Consider the following 21990-nt stretch of genomic DNA (forward strand, 5'->3'; position numbering starts at 1 on the left):
TGCCGAGTTCTCCCGTGCCAAGGGTCACTGAGTGACATCTCTTATAGATGTCACAGTAAGATTGTAGTGTATCTATTGTAAATTGTCGACATATTGTTAGCTCATAAATCTGATTACAATTTGCATCATCTATATTAATAATACTTGGATCTTGCTTATGAGATTACCATCTTGTGGAACTGTGGAATGTTGAGTCAACTGTTCTTGTTCCGATAGTCGTTCCAGTCAATTGTTTTATACCAAAAAGTTCAACACCTTAAGCTTTCGCTTAAATATTGGATCTAGGGTAGCATATTACTCCGTTGTTTCTTATCATCATAAAAGGCAAACAATGCCGAGTTCTTCCGTGCCAAGAGTCACTGAATGACATCTATAGATGTCACAGTAAGATTGTAGTGTAAATGTATCAATTATAAACTGTTGACATATTGTTAGCTCTTAAATCTAATCTGTACCTAACTCTAAGTCAATGGTTTTAAAAAGCTTTTGCCTTTAGTTTTCGCAAGGGTAACTTATTATTGATTTCAAAAAAAAAGGATGTTCTCAATTCAATGCGTATATATTTTTTTTCATGTTTGTTATCGTCATTTCTTTAGAGTTTTTTAGAGTCGTAATTCTCACTCCAATTAGAACACCCGCGTTCGCGCTCACAGTTAAACTGCTGACACAGCGCTACCGTCCGCGTTTCTTACCGGCCTCGCCGCGCGAGTTACGATGGCCTACATTATTTGTTGCGTAAGGCGTAATAAATAAGTGATATAAACAATAATTTATTTACACTAGTATTATTAAGTACTAGTAATATACTGAGAATGCGATGTCTTTTAACCCGGCTAACCCCCGGCGCTCCCCGGTTCCCGGACCAGGCAATGTGACCGACGACTCTCCAGGAGAGAGTTCTCAGGACGCTGCCGAAGTTCATGCTACTGGAAACAGAAAATATGTGCAACAAGTCTTACATTCAAGTTTCTTCCAACGTGTACCTAGTTCGGTGAGTAATGTTGAAGAATCTCGTATCGTTGGCGAAAAAGCTGCACAAAATATAAAAACAGACAAATCAAACTACAAAAAACGTCCTATGACCAGCCCTACCAACAATTTCAATGCACAAAAACAGACCAAGTTTAATAGTAACTGGCTAAGTCAACCAATTCAAACCTCCAACTCTTTTGAAGAGTTGGATTTGGACGCTGAAGACAAAGAATCAGCTGTGCCAGCTGAGAAAATACCAAGGCCCCCTCCAATATTTGTGGATGGAGTAGAAAACATCACACCTTTAAAACAGCTTCTAGACCAATATGCAAGTAAAAATTATGAGCTAAAAATATTAAGCGGTAATAGAGTAAAAATTCTATTCAAAACTCAAGAAGTCTACAGGGAAGTAGAGAAACAGCTGGATACGAGAGGTACAGATTACTACACATATAAACCTAAACAAGAACGATCATTTAGGGTAGTCCTAAAGAAGATGCACCCTTCCACTGACTTGGAAGAAATAAAGGCAGCTCTGCTAGATCTTGGACACAAAACAGTTAATATCTGGAATATAAAACAAAGAATATCTAAGAGACCACTTTATATGTTCATAGTGGAACTATCTCCACAACAAAACAATAAAGAAATATATGACGTCAAAAGCCTTCTAAACTGTCGGATAACATTTGAACCTCCAAGACCAACCCGTCACATTCCACAGTGTGCTAACTGTCAAAACTATGGACATACCAAAGCATATTGTCACCGCAAGCCCAAGTGCATAAAATGTGCTGGGAATCACGCCTCAAAAGACTGCTTACGCAAAGAACGATCAGACTCAGTCAAGTGTGTATTATGTGGTGGAAATCACCCGGCAAATTACAAGGGATGCAGTGTCTATAAAGAACTACAGAAGCAGAAATATCCTCCTCTACGCCCTAAAAAACCTGCTACAGAATCAGGGCAGCCTAAAATACCAATCAATCCAATAACGCTGAGACAACAACAGCAAATGCCTGAAACGAGCTACGCAGATATCCTTAAAAACAAATCACAACCAAAAAATTATTCTAATATCCAAGAATCTTCCGATAATCCAAATGATATTAATAATGTAATAAATATGTTCAATCAAATTATGAATCAATTATGCACCGTGACAAATCTACTCACCAATTTAATGACAGTCTTGTGTCAAAATTCGAGCAACTCAAAATAGTCTTATGGAACGCAAATGGCCTGTCACACCATTCTTTAGAAGTTAAACTATTTTTAGAAACAAATGGCGTCGATATACTATTAGTATCGGAAACCCACTTCACACAAAAGAGCTACTTTAAAATCCCGAACTACAAGTTATACCATACAATGCACCCAGATGGCACAGCTCACGGTGGTTCCGCTATTTTAATTAAAGATAAAATCAAACACTACGCTACAAACTCGTACAGTACTGAAGAAATACAGGCGACTAGCATAATAATTAGTGACTCTAAGGATCAGCTCAATATAACAGCAGTATACATACCACCAAAACATAATTTAAAGGAAAGAGATTATTCCAATTTTCTTCAAACACTTGGTCACCGATTTATCGCGGGTGGAGATTATAATGCGAAACACTCAGATTGGGGCTCAAGACTTACAACATCAAAGGGTAGGGAATTGCTGAAATCGATCAAGAGACTACAACTCGCCTTTTCGTCTACAGGTGAACCAACTTACTGGCCTGCTGATCCAAAAAAGAAACCTGATTTAGTTGACTTCGTAATCACAAAAGGAGTACCTGGCTCTAATGTAAGATGCTTTTCCTGTTACGATTTAACCTCTGACCACTCTCCTGTGATTGTGCTGTTAAGCTGTAAATTTTTACAAAATATAAGAACTTGTAAGCTGCATACGAAACAAACAAACTGGACAAACTTCAGAGAGTTAGTAGAAAATTCACTTGATTGCGGAATACCACTGACCTCTGATTCTGAAGTTATTCAGGCAGTGGAATTATTCAATAACTGCATTCAACAAGCAGCATGGTCATCTACTCCCGACCTCACAACATACACAGAAGACATGCACTTCTATCCAAAGTCCATTCTCGAACTAATAAAGAAGAAGCGCCAGGCTAGAAAAACATGGCAGTCTACAAAGTACCCACCAGATAAATTTAAATTCAATCAGCTCGCTTCACAATTAAAGGACGCACTCGCGGCTTTTGTTAATCGCGATGTAGGTATGTATCTGCGAAACCTTGATGCTACACAAGCTACAGACTATTCCCTCTGGAAAGCAACAAAAAAATTGAAAAGACCAATTGTTCATCAATCTCCTATAAAAAAAGCTGACGGCAGCTGGGCCCAAAGTGACCAAGATAAAAGCGTAACTTTTGCGAAACATTTATCTGGAGTATTTACAGCTCATGAGGGCTTCTGTTCAACTAAAGAAGCAACAGTAACTGAACTCCTGAACACACCCCACCAATTGGATCTGCCTATTAAGAAATTCAAAAAATCAGAAGTAAAGGCGGCTATCATGAGTCTTAAAATCCATAAAGCCCCAGGTTATGACCTCATCACGGCAAAAGCTCTAAGAGAACTACCAACCAAGGGATTAACTTTCTTAACACAGCTCTACAACTCTATCCTTTATAGAAACTTTGTTCCACCACAATGGAAAGTGGCAGAAATAATTCTAGTTCCGAAACCAGGTAAAGATCCCACAGATGTTAAATCTTATCGTCCTATCAGCCTCTTACCTCTTCTCTCTAAAGTCATGGAAAAACTATTCATAAAGAGGTTAATGGTAAAACTGATTGAAATCAATCTTATCCCAGAGCACCAGTTCGGATTCAGGGAAGGACACGGGACAATAGAGCAAGTACACAGACTAGTAGAGCAAATCAATAATGCTCTAGAACAGAAACTGTATATTTCAGCAGTATTTTTGGACATATCACAGGCGTTCGACAGAGTATGGCATGATGGACTCCTTTACAAAGTACACCTAAATCTACCTATCAACTATTTCAAGTTTGTAAAGTCTTACCTTGAGGAAAGGTATTTCTACGTAAAACATGGTGATAGCATGACTGAACTTTTCAAGATTAAAGCAGGAGTCCCTCAGGGCAGCATTATGGGCCCCTTACTGTATTTGATCTACACCTATGATCTTCCGAATGCAGATAATGTGGTCACCGGCACATATGCCGACGACACAGCCATTTTAGCAGCTGATGCAACTGCATCTGGAGCTTCTCTTAAACTCCAAGGAACTTTGAACTGTCTATCAAAATGGTTAAAGGACTGGAGAATAAAAGCAAACGAATCGAAGTCCGTACATGTGACTTTCACACTAAGGCGCGATACATGTCCCGAAGTGGAACTCAATCAAGTTAAGATCCCTCAGTCAGAGAATGTGAGATACTTAGGTATATATCTGGACAGACGGCTAACTTGGACGAAACACATCTTCACGAAAAGAAAAGCCCTTGGCCAACAAGTGAGAAAGATGTATTGGCTTTTAAATCGAAAGTCCCAACTATCGCTGGAAAATAAGCTTTTATTATACAAAGTCATACTTAAACCGGTATGGACGTACGGAGTGCAACTTTGGGGCACAGCATCAAACTCGAATTTAGAAATTCTGCAACGGTTCCAGTCAAAAATGCTGCGCATGATTACCAATGCTCCTTGGTACTTCAAAAATGATCGCCTGCATCGTGAACTAAAAATTAAGACTATAAAGACAGAAGTTGCACACTCACTGAAAACATACCAAAAGCGTATTCGTAAACATCCAAATCAACTTGCAAGGAACCTAATGATGAAGAAACCTGACACAACATTCAAAAGGCTCAAGAGACGAGCACCACAAGATGTCATGAAATAGACACTACATTATTATATATGGGCAAATCACTGGATTTTGCACCTAACACGCCTTAATATAAATACTTAAAATCCCGCTGAATGTCTCAAGACAGATTGCAGGAATATTGAGAGACTAAAAAAAAAAAAAAAAAAAATGTTTGTTATCGTCATTTCTTAAACAATTAAAAAAAACCTTTTATGTTTGAAAATGTATTACTACTTTCAGATTGGAACCATTTAATTTTCATGAAAATTAAATGCTAGGACACACTAAAAACAGAAAAATAATATTTTTTTAACAAAAAGAGTTTATTTTTTATTTATTTATCTATACTTTATTGCACAAAACAAAAACAATAACAAAGATAACAAAGGAAAACATAGAAAACAAGTATGTGCAAAGGCGGTCTTATTGCTTATAGCAATATCTACCAGACGGGATATAGATGCGGGATAGAGCAACAAAATAAATAAATATATATATGAGTTTCTTTCAGAAACGGTTTTTTTTTAAAGAATATTAGCCATATCCTTTTTTAATATGACCAATATTCCCATTCTCCTCCAATTAGTCGGGAAAGACTGTATTAGGAGTGGGTACGACAATAGACCACCAACGGGGCAGAGATCGAACTACCACCCATCGGTGACGAATCCGATCACTCTTACCGTTGAGCTATTGAGGCTCTATAATTAATACGTCATTGGCTTGGCACCGCCTTCAAAGTGATCAGCAGGTAGCACATACGATGTTATTTTCCACTTTTTAGTTTATTTTTGTGATTTTGAAGTCGGTTCAATTTTTTTGTACCGTATAATCTTAAAAAGGCAAACAAGGGTCACTGAAATGTCTTAGATGTCACGGTATATAATAAGATTGTAATGTATTGTAAATTGTCGACATACTGTAAACTCAACTCTATTTACATAATCTATAGAGAGTTCAGACTAATTAGATAAAGACCTGCCTCGCAAGACATTATTTTTCTGTCAAAGTATATGGTCAACGATCTTTTGCGACTATAAACACTGTCTCTATAGAATCGATGTTTCATAGTTTACAATCGTGTCCGTCGGTTAAAAACCTCCGTAAAAATACCTTTTTGTGTAGTTAAATGGTGTAAAAAACGAACATAAACTCCTACTTTAGTATAAGATATGTATGAAATCTAAGCTCGTTTTCCTTAGAAAATGGCAGAAAATTTTGTTCGTGAATTTGGATGCGATACTAGTCCTTATGTCCTTAGTCCGAGATAGAGAGGCATGTCACTGTAAGATTATCTTACCTAATATATAAATACGAAAATCATCACGAAATCTCAAAAACAGCTTGACGTGTATAAAAATTAAATTTAGCAAGGATTAAAGGTAGCCTATAGTTAGTAGGTATCCGCTAAGAAAGGATTTTGCGAAAGGGCCGGATTAAGAAAATCGAAGGACGGACGAAATCGTGGGCGTCGGATAGTAATAACGATATTTAGCAAAAAATTAAGAGCCGTGATAGCCCAATAAATACGACCTCTGCCTCCGATTCCGGAAGATGTGGGTTCGAATCCGGTCCGGGGCATGCACCTCCAACTTTTCAGTGTGCATTTTAAGAAATTAAATATCACGTGTCTCAAACGGTGAAGGTAAACATCGTGAGGAAACCTGCGCACCAGAGAATTTCTTAATTCTCTGCGTGTGTGAAGTCTGCCGATCCGCATTGGGCCAGCGTGGTGGACTAGTTACAATTTCATAAAATTCGCTTATTATAAGTAGGTAGGATCAGATTACAAGTACAGTAAAAGCTCATTCGGGGGATGATACGTTCTCTAAATGTGTTGCGAATATAGCAACCGTGAATATGGAATGGTATTTTATATGGAATTCTATGGAATACGTTCTTGGGTGACAAAATAAAAAACAAATATATAAAGAAAAACAATTACTTAATTGAAGTTATTGATTAACTATTATCTTCAGTCTTAGACAATGCTTTGAAGAATTTTGAAATTTTTTCTTGCTTGACATTTTTTAAAAGCTTCTATTCAGAGTGATTTTATGCAGTGGCATTCTTAAACCATCCATTCGCTTTTTCGGCAATAGGTATTTGCAAGTTAAAGTTTAAATTTGCAGATTTTACGTCAGTTTCGTCAGTCAATTTTTTAATCCACGAATAATGAAAACGTGAATAAAGGAAGCGTGAATAAGGAGCTTCTACTGTACTATTAGATTACAAGGAATTTGTCAAGTTTGGTATAAAAAGATATACTAGAAATACAGATTTAAAACATAAATACCAACAACTAGCTTGTACAATAGACATAGAAATGCTTTAGGGAATAAACAGTTATGTAGGTTATATAATTGGCAGGTTTATAACTGTATTGAGGATCTTTTAAAAGAAAAGAACACCTAGCTCTATGAAATATATTTTTACTTTTTGGAGACGATATGCCGATATAACTAATGCCCGTTTCTATTAAGAGTAAGACGAGGACACTAAATAAAACTAATATTATTTTTAAGTATGTATGTCTGTCGGCTAGTGGGAGGCTTTCGGCCGTGGCTAGTTACCACCCTACCTACCCTACAAAGACGTATCGCCAAGCGATTTAGCGTTCCGGTACGATGTTGTGTAGAAACCGAAAGGGGTGTGGATTTTCATCCTCCTCCTAATAAGTTAGCCCGCTTCCATCTTTGATTGCATCATCATCACTGGTGAGATTGTAGTCAAGGGCTAAATTGTAAAGAATAGAAAAAAAATAGTTTTGTAAAGAATAAAAAAAACTAACCAGCCCTTCTGTCACCAGTCGATACAATTGTATCTATTCTTTCTCAAAAATCTTATTAATTCCTCAAAATTGATTCAATTTTTTTGTTTTTTAAAGAAAACTGGCTGCATTTTCGCGCTGAACAGCCAGGCTGATCCTTTGTCCGAAAAATAAGCCTATTTTTGGACAAAGGATCAGCCTGGCTGTTCAGCGCGAAAATGCAGCCAGTTTTCTTGCCACCATTCCACGTGGGCATGTTTTGTATGAATGATTTGTATTAGGATAAGTTAGCTTAAGTTCCTTATGAATAAGATAAAATGAACATTGAAGCAGACCATACATTATATGCCAGATAATAACATTATACTATGTGCGCTGTAGCATGGTGCGGGTGACAGTTGCCTTATAAACGTTCATAATACGTACTAATCGCGACAAACTTTCAAGAGTGAAACGAACTGTCACCCGCACCATGCTATAGCGGACTAACTGTAATTACTGATTTCAATGAACGTACAACGTTGTCGCTGATTCTCCTGCCGTGGATGTAGTACTCGGTGTGCGATGCGCTCGCGGACTCGCTGGTGATCTCTGCGTCTGCTGGATAGCAAGCTTTATATTAACTACTGCTATAGGTACTTTACGAATACATAATATATCTAGAACATATGGTCTAGTTAGGTAGGTCCGATTTCGAGAAAGAGGTGAACCGCCGAATCCAATTCGTCCGGGTAGCATTCAGGAAACTCCGCGATATCTTTCGTCCGAAATTCCTCAGTGCCTGAAGACAAAAGTCTTCGAACAGTGATTGTTGCCAGTGATGACCTATGGTTCTGAGATTTGGTCGCTAACTATGGGCCTTGTTAGAAGGCTTAGTCACACAGCGGGCGATGGAGCGAGTTATGTTTAAAATCAGCCAGCCTCCCACCATCCAGCACCATCCAGCTGCCAGTGCCTACGTCACGGCACATCACCTGCACGTGCACGATGTAGGTATCAGTATCACTTACCGGGTCCGCGGCGGCACACCATAACGTCAGCCAGCCCCCCGCCATCCAGCACCATCCAGCTGCCAGTGCCTACGTCACGGCACATCACCTGCACGTGCACGCTGTAGGTATCAGTCTCACTTACCGGGTCCGCGGCGGCACACCATAACGTCAGCCAGCCCCCCGCCATCCAGCACCATCCAGCTGCCAGTGCCTACGTCACGGCACATCACCTGCACGTGCACGCTGTAGGTATCAGTCGCACTTACCGGGTCCGCGGCGGCACACCATAACGTCAGCCAGCCCCCCGCCATCCAGCACCATCCAGCTGCCAGTGCCTACGTCACGGCACATCACCTGCACGTGCACGCTGTAGGTATCAGTCGCACTTACCGGGTCCGCGGCGGCACACCATAACGTCAGCCAGCCCCCCGCCATCCAGCACCATCCAGCTGCCAGTGCCTACGTCACGGCACATCACCTGCACGTGCACGCTGTAGGTATCAGTCTCACTTACCGGGTCCGCGGCGGCACACCATAACGTCAGCCAGCCCCCCGCCATCCAGCACCATCCAGCTGCCAGTGCCTACGTCACGGCACATCACCTGCACGTGCACGCTGTAGGTGTCAGTATCACTTACCGGGTCCGCGGCGGCACACCATAACGTCAGCCAGCCCCCCGCCCCCCAGCGCCATCCAGCCGCCCGTGCCTTCGTCGCGGCACATCACCTGCGCGCGCACGCGCACCAAGTAGGCACTACAACAAAACACCACGAACCTTAAGTTATATGAAACTATTTAAATCATTTTTCAGTCAAAAAAAAAAAACACAAAAGCGACAAAATTTACCAATTGTGGCAACATGTTTGCGACATCGCCTGCATATGCGAATCGGCAGAAGCCGGACCTCGCTTTGATAAAAGAAAACACGCTGATTGGTTTTCAGCAGAGTTACAAAACGCGATGTCTTTCTAAATTAGTTTGAGATAATCACTCTATAATCACGTCCATCGGCGTCCGCGGCACTGAACGGACTGAACTATGAGTCCACCCCTGCGCGGACAGGGGTGGGGCGTATGACGACAAAGGGCAGTGATAAGAGGCGCGAGCGGCAACACGCGCCCGCCGACGAATGAACGAAGACTGCGCCTGCCGTTGCCGCACGTTCCTCTGTCGCACCTGTCTTCATTAGGGTTGCCACCTTTTCAATAAAGTCGATTATAAAATGTAAAAATGTCTTACAATATTTTATTAGTCTACTTGAAACATATTTATCGTTAACAATTAGCAATCTTAAAAAATAATTATCACTTTTAAGCAGCTGCACATTGAGGTTTTTTACGGTTTTTAAGTTAGCTAGTAATTTTATGACAAATTAAAAAAAAAGCCAAGCGAACTAAACAATGTACAAAAATTCGCCATTTGCATTTGAAATCAATTCTTAAATATGATAAATAAAAAAAAATCTGTTATATAGCTGTAGTAACCAACTAATACTTAATGGTGGCAACCTTAGTCATGTCCTCACACCCGTGTACCGCAAAGGCGAGTATAGTCCTTTTCATGAAAGAAGTCCCCCAGACCCGGAGATAATGTCTTAATGGCGCCCATTGTCATTTGGTAATGGCGGTCTATATCATTTGTGTAAGGCGGTGTCAATTTTATTTCAGGTTTTAGCCGCGGGACTTCTTTGATGAAAAGGACTCTACTAAATTTCTCTATAGTTGCCTATGCACAGTGGACCAAAGATAACAAAACAATGAATACAACATTTATTTCACTTTCTCCACGAAAGTCGACGAATCCAAGTGACAAAAACACTAATTTCCAAACCATCCTTAAAATACATGCACCTACATATTTGACGCTACATACAATTTATTTTACAACTAGCAGAAGAATGCGACTTCGTCCGCGCGGTATTCAGTTTTTCAAAAATCCCGCGCGAACCATGGATTTTTCCGGTATGAAAAGTACGCCTATGTGAAAATTCAGAGTAAAGTCTATTTTCATTCCAAATTTCAGCCAAATCGCTTCAGTAGCCGTTACGCTAAGGAGAAACAAACATACACAATTACACCTAAACTTTCGCCTTTATAATATTAGTGTGATTCGTCGGTTTTCGTGAACAAAAGCAAAATAAATTGTTTGTTTGCTATTTATTTTACTACATTGTGTGTATTAATGATTAAATAAATAAATAGATTTAATCATTGTCTATAACGAATAATGATGTTTTAGACAAATTTACACGTGGGTGAAATTGGTACGGTGATTTAAGAAAGAAAGAAAATTATTTTATTTGTACACACACACTCACATAATATACAGAAGACAACAAATAAGAAAGAAATTTAAAAAATAAATAAATTTAGTAATTTAAAGATATTTAAATAAATCCAAAAAAATGATGTGTGTGGTACCAAAATGGACACCACTCAGCATGTGCTACGCTAGTGATGGGATGGATGCACCAGCGCAGCGCTGGTCTTCCGTGGAGCCATGTGGTGAAGTGGGCGGAAACAACAAGAAGTGTTACATTTACATATCTAAAAAATCTCCAAAATCTACCCAAAAATACATTATTTTATCATACTCGATTGACAGCGATAAATAATACTTTCTTACGGGCAAAGAATGAAATACCAATGTTTGTCACCGCATGCATATTAACTTAAAGAATTTAGTCAGTACTTTATACATAGATATTGTGATTGTGATTGTGATATGTGATACTTGTTTTTCTATATTCAGTTCATTCCGCTTAAGCAGTCGGGTTTTTTGTATTTGTAATAATTATTTATCGTAAATAGTCTAAGGTACATAGATCAGCTATAATCCCCAAGACATCACGAGGCCCCCTGGTGAGGCCGGGTGAAGGCCCCTAGTTACGCCTCGGATAATGAACATCCCCAAAATAAATCATCAATACAATTTCGTTAAATTAAGCCTTTTTGTGATGTGATTTTATTTTTCCTGCTAACGCTAATGAAGCCGTGGGCGTCCGCTAGTTAAGTTATTTTTGTTTATTTGAGAAAAGAGATCGTCTGAGTAAGGATAAGGATTAATTAAATTTAAATATAAATACGTAAAAATATTAAGACAACATCGGCATCTCGTTCCAATAATAAGCGTAGCTCGTGTAAACATACACTAGCGTCCGCCCGTGACGTCGTCCGCGTGAAATTCAGTTTCTATACTTCTTGATGAGTACTGTTTACCAACAAACAAATTGAAAATGAGGGTATAAATCACTAGTCATTTCACACCTAATAATAATTATAATTAACTTGTTCTTAAATTAATGAAAATAAATTTGATTAATAAGCTTACAACAAATTAATATGGTTAATATATTTTATACAACTTTCTATATACAAACTATACATAATTTAAAAGAAATAAGTTATGAAATGAAATGCACCTTCATTTCTAATTTCTTTGTTGGTAAACAGTACTCATCAAGAAAGGTTGTAGTATAGTGTTAAATAGTTCACAAGGAACCCTTATAGCTTCGCAATGTGTCTATCTGTCTGTCTGCGGCTTAGCGCCGAGACTTTTACTGGGGGAGCCGAAGAGGGGATTTTTGCAGTTACTCGAGCGCGTCAGATAAACATAAGGGACCTTGTTGAGAACCTCCACCAAGTAGTACGTTTAGGGCAACCAAAAAAATCTTTTTTTTTTATTCTTTACAAGTTAGTCCTTAACTACAATCTCACCTGATGGTAAGTGATGATGCAATCAAAGATGGAAGCGGGCTAACTTGTTAGGAGGAGGAAATCCACACTCTTTTCGGTTTCTACACGGCATCGTACCAGAACGCTAAATCGCTTGGCGGCACGTTTCGCCACGGCCGAAGCCTACCACCAGCCAGACCTGGACCAATTAAGAAAACCTCAATCGGCCCAGCCGGGGATCGAAGCCAGGACCTCCGTCTTGTAAATCCACCGCGCATACCACTGCGCCACGGAGGCTGTCAAGGCTAACTTCAGAAATGTCCGACCAGAAGGTCTGATAAGGATATAGTAGGTTATGTTAACTACTAAAAGGTGTGCATTTCGAAAATCTTTCGATTTGAGCGTTATGTAACGGAATGGGAGGGTCTTAAAGTTACAAAATAAGAGCCTTGTATTTTAGTTCTCGAGTTACGAGCGCGATTAATTTTTTACTTATTTATTGAAGGAAATAATCTCCTAATTAATCGCAAAAATTTTCTGATATTTTCAGTAAGCCGAAGTATTTTATTAAATCGGCTTATTGAAATTATGAAGCTAAAAATGCTTTTAGTCTGAAGTTTTTTTACACCGTTACGTTGCTAGTTACCACCCTACCGAGCGATTTAGCGTTTCGGTACGATGCCGTGTAGAAGCCGAAAAGGAGTGTGGATTTTTATCCTCCTCCGAACAAGTTAGCCCGCTTCCATCTTAGATTGCATCATTACTTACCATCAGGTGAGATTGTAGTCAAGGGCTAACTTGTAAAGAATAAAAAAAGGATAGGTAGGTATTTTTTCAAAATATTGTGGGAACACTATTTTCGATATAGGAATCCGTTTATAAAATATTCACATTTTAGTAGCTATTTTTTGCTACTACTACACTAACTAGCCACAGCCTGCAGCTTCCCACCCTGGACCAATTAAGAAAACCACAATCGGCACAGCCGGGGATCAAACCCAGTACCTCCGTTTTGTAATTCCAACGCACACACCACTGCGCCACGGATGCCGTCGTTTGGTTACATTACATACCAAAACATTTCCAATTCCAATATCGGGTCAATAACTTCTACTCAATTAGGTAATGAGCCGTGATAGCCCAGTGGATATGACCTCTGGCTCCAATTCCGGAGGATGTGGGTTCGAATCCGGTCCGGGGCATGCACCTCCAACTTTTCAGTTGTGTGCATTTTAAGAAATTAAATATCACGTGTCTCAATCGGTGAAGGAAAACATCGTGAGGAAACTTGCATCTTAATTCTCTGCGTGTGTGAAGTCTGCCAATCCGCATTGGGCCAGCGTGGTGGACTATTGGTCTTACCCCTCTCTTTCTGAGAGGAGACTCGAGCTCAGCAGTGAGCCGAATATAGGTTGATGACGATACGGATTAGGTAATTGATAAAATATAATTTAGAGTATAAATAATTATAGAAAATCACAGCATCCACGTGCCGGTGGGCGGACAGATTTGAAAAGGTCGAAAGTTCGATTCCCACCCACTGATTGTCTATTGTCGTACCTCTTGCTTACACCTACGGGCAAGGTGGATTAGTCATAAATATAATGTTACAAAATATCATAAGCACAATCGGGGACATCATTTACGTCATACAAGTGGGGAGGGGGGTGAAATGTGACATCTTGCGTGTGGGTCGAGACGAAATCTTTGTCACAAGATACTTCAAGGCTATTCAAGGATCAGCTTTCACATAAACACAGGAAGCTAAAGAAATTCTAAATGAAAATTTCTATGAACTTAGATAATGTGTGGATAATGTAAGATTTTTAATAACGTTTTTCTAGTTGTAATTTTTTTAAACATGGTCATGATATACTATTTTAGAATCATCACGGTGAGGTCTTTAATTTGATACCCATATTGCAGTATTCAAAAATACATTTTTTTTAATCTCAAGTTCCTCATCTCACAGCCGTCGTGTTATTTTTTTTTCATTTCACCCAAACTAAGAACACTTGGTCAGAGTAAAAATATTTAGGTTATCAAGACGAATCTAACGATATTTTATTTCTGGCCCTGTAGTGAACAGGGCCATTAAATACGTAAATCTCTAAAGCGGTTCCGGAGGGTGTGGGTTCGAACCCGGTCCGGGGCATGCACATCCAACTTTTCAGTTGTGTGCATTATAAGAAACTAGCTGATGCCGCGCGGTTTCACCCGCGTGGTTCACGTTCTTGTAGGAATACGGAGATAATATATAACCTATAGCCTTCCTCGATAAATGAGCTATCTAACACTGAAAGAATTTTTCAAATCGGACCAGTAGTTCCTGAGATTAGCGCGTTCAATCAAACAAACAAACAAACAAAATCTTCCGCTTTATAATATTAGTATAGATCATCATCATAAACATCACGTGTCTCAAACATTGAAGGAAAAACATCGTGAGGAAACTTGCATACCAGAGAATTTTCTTAAATCTCTGCGTATGTGAAGTCTGCCAATCCGCATTGGGCTAGCTTGGTGGACTATTTTCCTAACCCTTCTCGAGAGGAGACTCGAGCTCAGCAGTGCCCGAGGGGCCGCTCACCAACTCGAAGGGCTGATCAGCTAAAGGAGGATAAAGGGACAAAGTTTTACATGATAGCAAGGATGGCTACCAACAGAGGCCGGTGGAAGGCTTGGACCCACAGGAGGTTACCAGGGCCACGATCTTTAGTAAACAAGGAACGACTGCAGCGAGAGCTGGTGGCCCGAGATTATCAAGCAGGTTGTGGCAGGCTGGATACAGGCGCTGGCTGGGATGCGGTAGTTTACGAAATGTTCCCGTGGCTTAGTCATCAGGCGGCGAGTCGGAACACCGTGGGGTTTTAGTCGGTTGAAGTCCGACATAACCTTCTTGCCTCCCCGTGGCGAGAAGGTATCCGTGAGGATTTCCGCACGTAAAAAAAAGGCTGGATACAGGCGGCTTAGAATTTTTATATGGATTATTGAATTGAAATTGTATGTTTATGCTTCAACAGCAGTGGCGTGCACACCATAGATGCAAGAATACCTTGCCTACCCTGAGGACATCTTACGAACTCTTATCTGTATGGGAGAAAGAATTTCCCATTTTGTACAATTTGGTCAAACAGTGCATACCCTAGTTTAAAACCCTATGCACGCCGCTACTCAACAGCTCAACAGATCTGCAGGTTAATTTACCATGTATGTCGTATGCTAGTTTACATATACCAAATTGAGATAATATGAATTAAATGTCATCCGGTGTCTAATGGATATCACACAAATAGGTAAATGACATTTTGTCAATTGATTTGATGTTTATTTTAAGAGGTTGATATTAAAGACCACAATAGTGAATAGGCCAGCGATGAAATGTCGCAAATATCATTCAATTATGGCTTAACAGCTCAACATCCGTATCCGAATATCCGTAGGTTAATTTACTATCTTTGACGTATGCTAGTTACGTTATCAACCCATATACGGCTCACTGCTGAGCTCGAGTCTCCTCTCAGAATGAGAGGGGTTAGGCCAATAGTCCACCACGCTGGCCCAACGCGGATTGGCAGATTTCACACACGCAGAGAATTAAGAAATTCTCTGGTATGCAGGTTTCCTCACGATGTTTTCCTTCACCGTTTGAGACACGTGATATTTAATTTCTTAAAATGCACACAACTGAAAAGTTGGAGGTGCATGCCCCGTACCGGATTCGTACCCACACCCTTCGGAATCGGAGGCAGAGGTCATATCCACTGGGCTATCACGACTCATGCTAGTTAACATATACCAAATTGAGATTATATGTAACAAATGACATCCGGTGTCTACTGGTGAATATCACACAGTAGGTAAATGACATTTTGTCAATTGATTAGATATTTATTTTAAGAGGTTGATAGGTATTAAAGACCACAATAGTGAATAGGCCACCGATGAAATGTCGCAAATATAACATATAGGCTAACTTTTATCTCGATAGCTGCAGAAACTGGATTAACGTGGGTGAACACGTGAAATAAGCACTTCATACACTACCTACAAGACGATTTTAGACGTCCTACGCGGCGTAGTGATATGTGCGGTGGATTTACAAGACGGAGGTCCTGGGTTCGAGCCCCGGCTGGGCCAATTGAGGTTTTTTTATTTGATTCAGGTTTGACCGGTGGGAGGCGTCGGCCGTGGCTAGTTACTACCCTACCGGCAAAGTCGTATTGCCAGGCGATTTAGCGTTCCAGTACGTTGTCATGTAGAAACCGAATAAGGTGTGGATTTTCATCCTTTTCCTAACAAGTTAGCTTGCTTCCATCTTAGATTGCATCATCAATTACCATCAGGTGAGATTGTAGTAAAAATTAAAAAAAATACAAGATCTGTGAGTAAGCACAGTATAAAAGATTGAATTAGTTTCTAAATTCAAAATCCATTGCAAAATAAAATTTCAAGCAAAAAAAAAGCATGTGTCAATATGCTTTTTTTTTACATTTTACACGCCTTTATCTATCCTTGCATTTTAAAATACGTAATCGTAGTGGTAAGACTGTCGCTATAGACGAGATATTCCAACTGGCACATCGCACTTCACTAGTAAGCTACTTCATGATATTTATCAATGAATACGTTTGGCTAGGTTATAATATAAGAATTCGATTTATGGGACACAATTTAAGATCTATTTACAAAATAAATATTTTTTACTCACAAAATATTCTTTTTAGAACACATGTTGCAAAGCCTCAATAGCTCAACGGTAAGAGCGGTTGGATTCATCACCGAGGGGTGGTGGTTTTATCCTCACCCCGTTGGTCTATTGTCGTACCCACTCCTAGCACAGTCTTTCCCGACTAGTTGGAGGGGAATGGGAATATTGGCCATATAAAAATATAGCAAATATTCTTTTATAAAAAAAAAAAAACAAAACAAAAACATGTTTCTTAGATATTTTTAATTAATTTTCCTTAAAGAATAAAACCCTAGAGTTTTGACAAATACTCCCAAGCACCCTGTAAGTTTATAAATATAGTGTCGCGTTTTTTGGTTTCGATGGACTCCTAATTAAATCAAATTTTCACACTGTGTGCAGTTTAATCCAATTTGTAAGACAGGATAGCTTAGGGGTAGGACAGGGGTAGCTAAAACCTACCCCTGTCCTACCTGGTAGGCGTAGGGAAGAAATAAGTGCATATAAGTGAAGTTGTACTTGACACTTGACCGCGTAATTAATGGATAAAACGCAACTTATTTTCAAAACTAGAATTTACTAGGGCTAGTCTAGGATTACAGACAGACATGCTGTCACTAGGCTCGTACTGTCTGTATAAAGACTTCTTGAATAAATTAATTTCCTTTCTTGCTTGCTTACTTTGGGTGTAGATGTTTCGTCATCAACCCATATTCGGCTCACTGCTGAGCTCGAGTCTCCTCTCAGAATGAGAGGGGTTAGGCCAGTAGTCCACCACGCTGGCCCAATGCGGATTGGCAGACTTCACACACGCAGAGAATTAAGATAATTCTCTGGTATGTAGGTTTCCTCACGATGTTTTCCTTCACCGATTGAGACACGTGATATTTAATTTCTTAAAATGCACACAACTGAAAAGTTGGAGGTGCATGCCCCGGACCGGATTCGAACCCACACCCTCCGGAATCGGAGGCAGAGGTCATATCCACTGGGCTATCACAGCTTGTTCAGATGTTTATTGTCCTATATAATAAACTAAATAAATATTTGGTTCTGTGGTTAGCCTATGTAGCCTATGAAGCTTCAGATCATGAGGTCTTGGGTTCAAGTCCTGGCATGAAATACTGAGCTTTTCTTTCTTCTACAAAATTTTCAGTCAAATTTCTCAGCCTGTAGATGGAAAGTTCTATCAGTTCCAGTTTAAAAAAAACTCAACATTATCAGGATGAAACATAAGCAATAGGCTAGTTGACGTTTTTTTTAAATGGTCTTAAATTTATCATTATCGTTCTACTAGATCAAATTTTTTCCAGATGTAATTACAATGAATATTTTAATTTTTAAATATTTTTTGACAATACGAGCCAAAACGCCTGTCGGCCGTGATCATCTATATTTCAACAGTTTCATGACGTCATTATAAAAAATCCTTTACAAACGGAGTGTAAGAGAAAAATATCAGTTAACAATATCAGTACATCAAGTAACATTGTGATATCACAAAATGGACGACGTTTTTGATGTTTGGAAAATTAAAAAAAAAATACATGATTTTTAAATTCAGTTTTATAAGAAATCTTTAACTTTGATTCATTAATATCAATACATTTCGGACACTTATTTCATGTACAACAGGAAATAAATATTGTCTATATTTACTTGATATGAGTGTAATTGTATCCAATTGCAAAGTGCCAACTTGTTATATTTAAAAAGATAATGACCTCAATCAGACTACACTAGCAGAGCTTTTAACTGTGTGTATGTCATTTCCTGTCTCCTTGTTTATCCCTTGATTAGACAATTGTCTAAAAATGGTCTCCTTCATGACTAATCTAATTACGGGTAGTTCACATTTGTTCTACTGGACATGAACTAGAATAGTTATTTTATACTTAACATCCTGTTCTCTTTTTCAATTCTTTGCAATAATAGACAAAACTATTGATTGATGGAAGTGGAATCACCCATTAATAAAACACTTAGCTGGTCTTTATTATCAACCCATATTCGGTTTACTTCGAGCACAAGTCTCCTCTCAGAATTAGAGGGGGTTAAGCCAATAATCCACCACGCTGGCTCAATTTGTATTTGCACACTTAAAACACATAGAGAATTAAGAAATTTCTCAGGTATGCAGGTTTCCTCACAACATTTTTCCTCCAAAAGAGAGACTAATACCTTAGCAAACAATGCATTCACCGGGTCCATCGCGTGGCAGAGAGAAAATCTCTGAGCAGTCCTGTACTTGTGGCCAAAGGGCTTACGGTTAAGGAATTCCTTGACAATCAATCAACACTACCCTGGCTCTGTTCGTGTTGTCTCCCTGCCTAGCCAAATTAGGTAAGATCCTACTAGAGCAGCTTTGGATACCCGCTCTAATTAGAACTTGCTGCTACAGAGGCAAAAGTCTTTAAGCAAGTTGTAGAGATTTTGTTGGTAATCCCCCCGAAACTTTCACGCAAGCCTGAATTCGAACCTACGCTCTCCAGAATCTGAGGCAGAGGTCATATACACTGGTCTATCAAGGACTCAGCTGCTGGTATACCTCTCCAACAAAAATTTACATCACACTTAACATTCAATTAAATTAAGCTACAGTTGTCCGAACAAGGAGGGCCCACATCATATTTAGTGGTAATTAATCACCTAAATATAATGGAACTTATAAGAGTAGAAGCTAATAAAATTTCTTTGATTCTTATGAAATTTTATATGCATATTTATCTATTTTTCAAAGCCCTAAACCCTAGGGGGTATGGTAGGGGAAGGGTGGATATAAGGTAGGTGTAGAGTGGGAGTAGGATAGGGGCAGGGTATGAGTCAAAGCAAACTGGGTCCACTAGTAATAATGTAATTAGACAATGGTGATAATAATAATTAGTCAAATACTTAAAATTAGAGTTATGAAGGTTTCAAACGCGCCTTGGTCGGAGAAGAGCCCACAACAAACTCGGCTCAATAGCAGATTTGCCTGGCAGTAGGCTTGGTCATGGCTATTTAACACCATACAGGCAAACGAGCGATCTAGCAGTTAGGTGAGATGCTGTATATAAACCATTAGAGATAGGGGTAGAATAAAACTGGACCTCTTTGAGTTAACCCCTTTCAACATAGACTGCATTGTCACTTACATAGGGTGAGATTAACTTGTCATAGAACAAAAAAAAATACAGATCAGCTGGCCTATTCACTAATTTGGTCTTTATTATCAACCTGTTAAAATAAACATCCAGTCAGCTAAAAAATGTCATTACTGTATGATATCCATGATGATAGCACTGCATACCCCAAGAGTTGTCTTCTTAGTGCTTATTAAATACAGATTTTTCAAGTTTGCTCAATTTTATTACTAGTGCATACCCTGATCGAAAACCTTATGCACGCCACTGCTTGTCAGGCGCCATTTGACATTTATTTCATAGAATCTCAATTTCATATTATAACAACTAACATATATGTCAAAGCTAGTGAATCAGCCTGCTGAAATGCATTTCATTTATAAAGAGGACATGCTTACCTATTCACTATTTTAGTCTTTAATTACAACCAATTAAAATGAACATCAAATCAATTGAGGAATGTCATCTATCTACTGTATGATATCCATCAGTAGGCAACTGATGATGTTACATAGAATCTCAAGTTTTTATATGTCAACTAGTCAAAGATAGTGAATACTGAATTTGCTTGTTAAAGCATGGACTCTGCAGTGGCCATCAAAAGTAGGCTGATGATGATTATGTATAATTTCATTAAATTACACAATAGAATTCAGTTGTAAGTAAAAAAATGGCTAATTGAGAGGTGTTTAATTCAAACTTTCTATTGATTTTCTGAATACATATGTATTATTAAAAAGTACCTTCCATTCTTCTGTTAATTTAAAACATTGTAAGAATCAAATTCCTGTAATGTGTGTGTCTAATCAAGAATTTTTCATAGTTATGTATCTATGTATATGCATTGCACAAATGAGGGATTTTTCAATTTTATCTGGTATGAATTATTGATAAATTATTAATAATATTATAATTAATAATATTATGATTTTATTTATTAATATTATGATAAATTGTTAATAAGTTCTATTTTTAGCTGCTAATATAACAATTTAAAATATTTAAAAAAAGTCGATTTATTTATCCACTCATATGTGGCGATATTTAAATTTCGAACATTCGAATTGAAAATGAAATCGTCTACTTTGGTTTCCAAGTGATCAGATATCAGCTTTATAAAACATAGAAACATGAATGAAGGCTTTCCTTTCGCAATAGCAGCTAAAATGTGGTTCAGTTTCAAAGCTGAATGTAATTCATTCAATGAAACAGCAGCGCACGATCCAGCTTGGATGACCCCGATAGAAAGCTATGTACTTTATTGTGAATGAAAGTCGTGTCATTGATTATACTGATCCTATACGCCGCACAAGACAAGGGCGGCGGTCGGAGCGAGCTGAGCATACATCTCTATTTGGAAATATAGAGGCCGGATGTTCATTAGAGCTTAATTAGACATTGTTAAAGGCTAGGCGAGTAGTAGATATCTTTAACAAGTCTTCTGAACTCAGAAAATGGCCGGGGTAAGGCCCTACCTACCTAACGCAGGGCGAAACAGGTACATCGTAAAACTGGGTATCGGACACAAAACTTACTTTTCAGATGCCTCGGTCATGATTCGACACGTCGAATATCCTAATTTCTGCTCGCCACTTCACAGATTTCACCATTTTTATGACATAAATACATCAGATTCACTTGCAAACCGTTCTTATTTCGGCCCTTTGTTGGGCCTCAGTGCGCGTGCGTCAATACAACAGTCCGGGCGGGTTTTCAATGAATGCGGCGTGACCATGCGACAGGTGGCGCGGAGGTCGGCCGGCGACTGCTGTTCTCTCGATCTGATTGGACGGGCAAGTTTCAGCTACGCTATTGCCCAATGACAATGCAGAATCTCGATTTGGACCAATGTTGTGATTTCGCAGATAATGAACTATTTTCTGGTGGCAATTTTAAAATATTTGACGTTTTAGGA

At 38.9% G+C, this 21990-nt stretch overlaps 1 protein-coding gene across 1 annotated transcript in view; it reads right to left on the minus strand.

Moving 5' to 3' along the window:
• The window catches only part of LOC112045030 (sprouty-related, EVH1 domain-containing protein 1), a 45106-nt gene extending 23267 nt beyond the window's left edge, over window positions 1-21839 (minus strand). The window contains exons 1-3 of the mRNA XM_052886939.1: window positions 21611-21839; window positions 9228-9343; window positions 8115-8197 (exon numbers count right to left, since the gene is read on the minus strand). Coding sequence (XP_052742899.1) covers window positions 8115-8197; window positions 9228-9343; window positions 21611-21630 — 219 coding nt within the window. The 5' untranslated portion in view covers window positions 21631-21839. The remainder of the gene's footprint in view (window positions 1-8114; window positions 8198-9227; window positions 9344-21610) is intronic.
• Window positions 21840-21990: the final 151 nt, after the last annotated feature.

This window comes from Bicyclus anynana, chromosome 18 (genome assembly GCF_947172395.1).
Source record: "Bicyclus anynana chromosome 18, ilBicAnyn1.1, whole genome shotgun sequence".
NCBI lineage: Eukaryota > Metazoa > Arthropoda > Insecta > Lepidoptera > Nymphalidae > Bicyclus > Bicyclus anynana.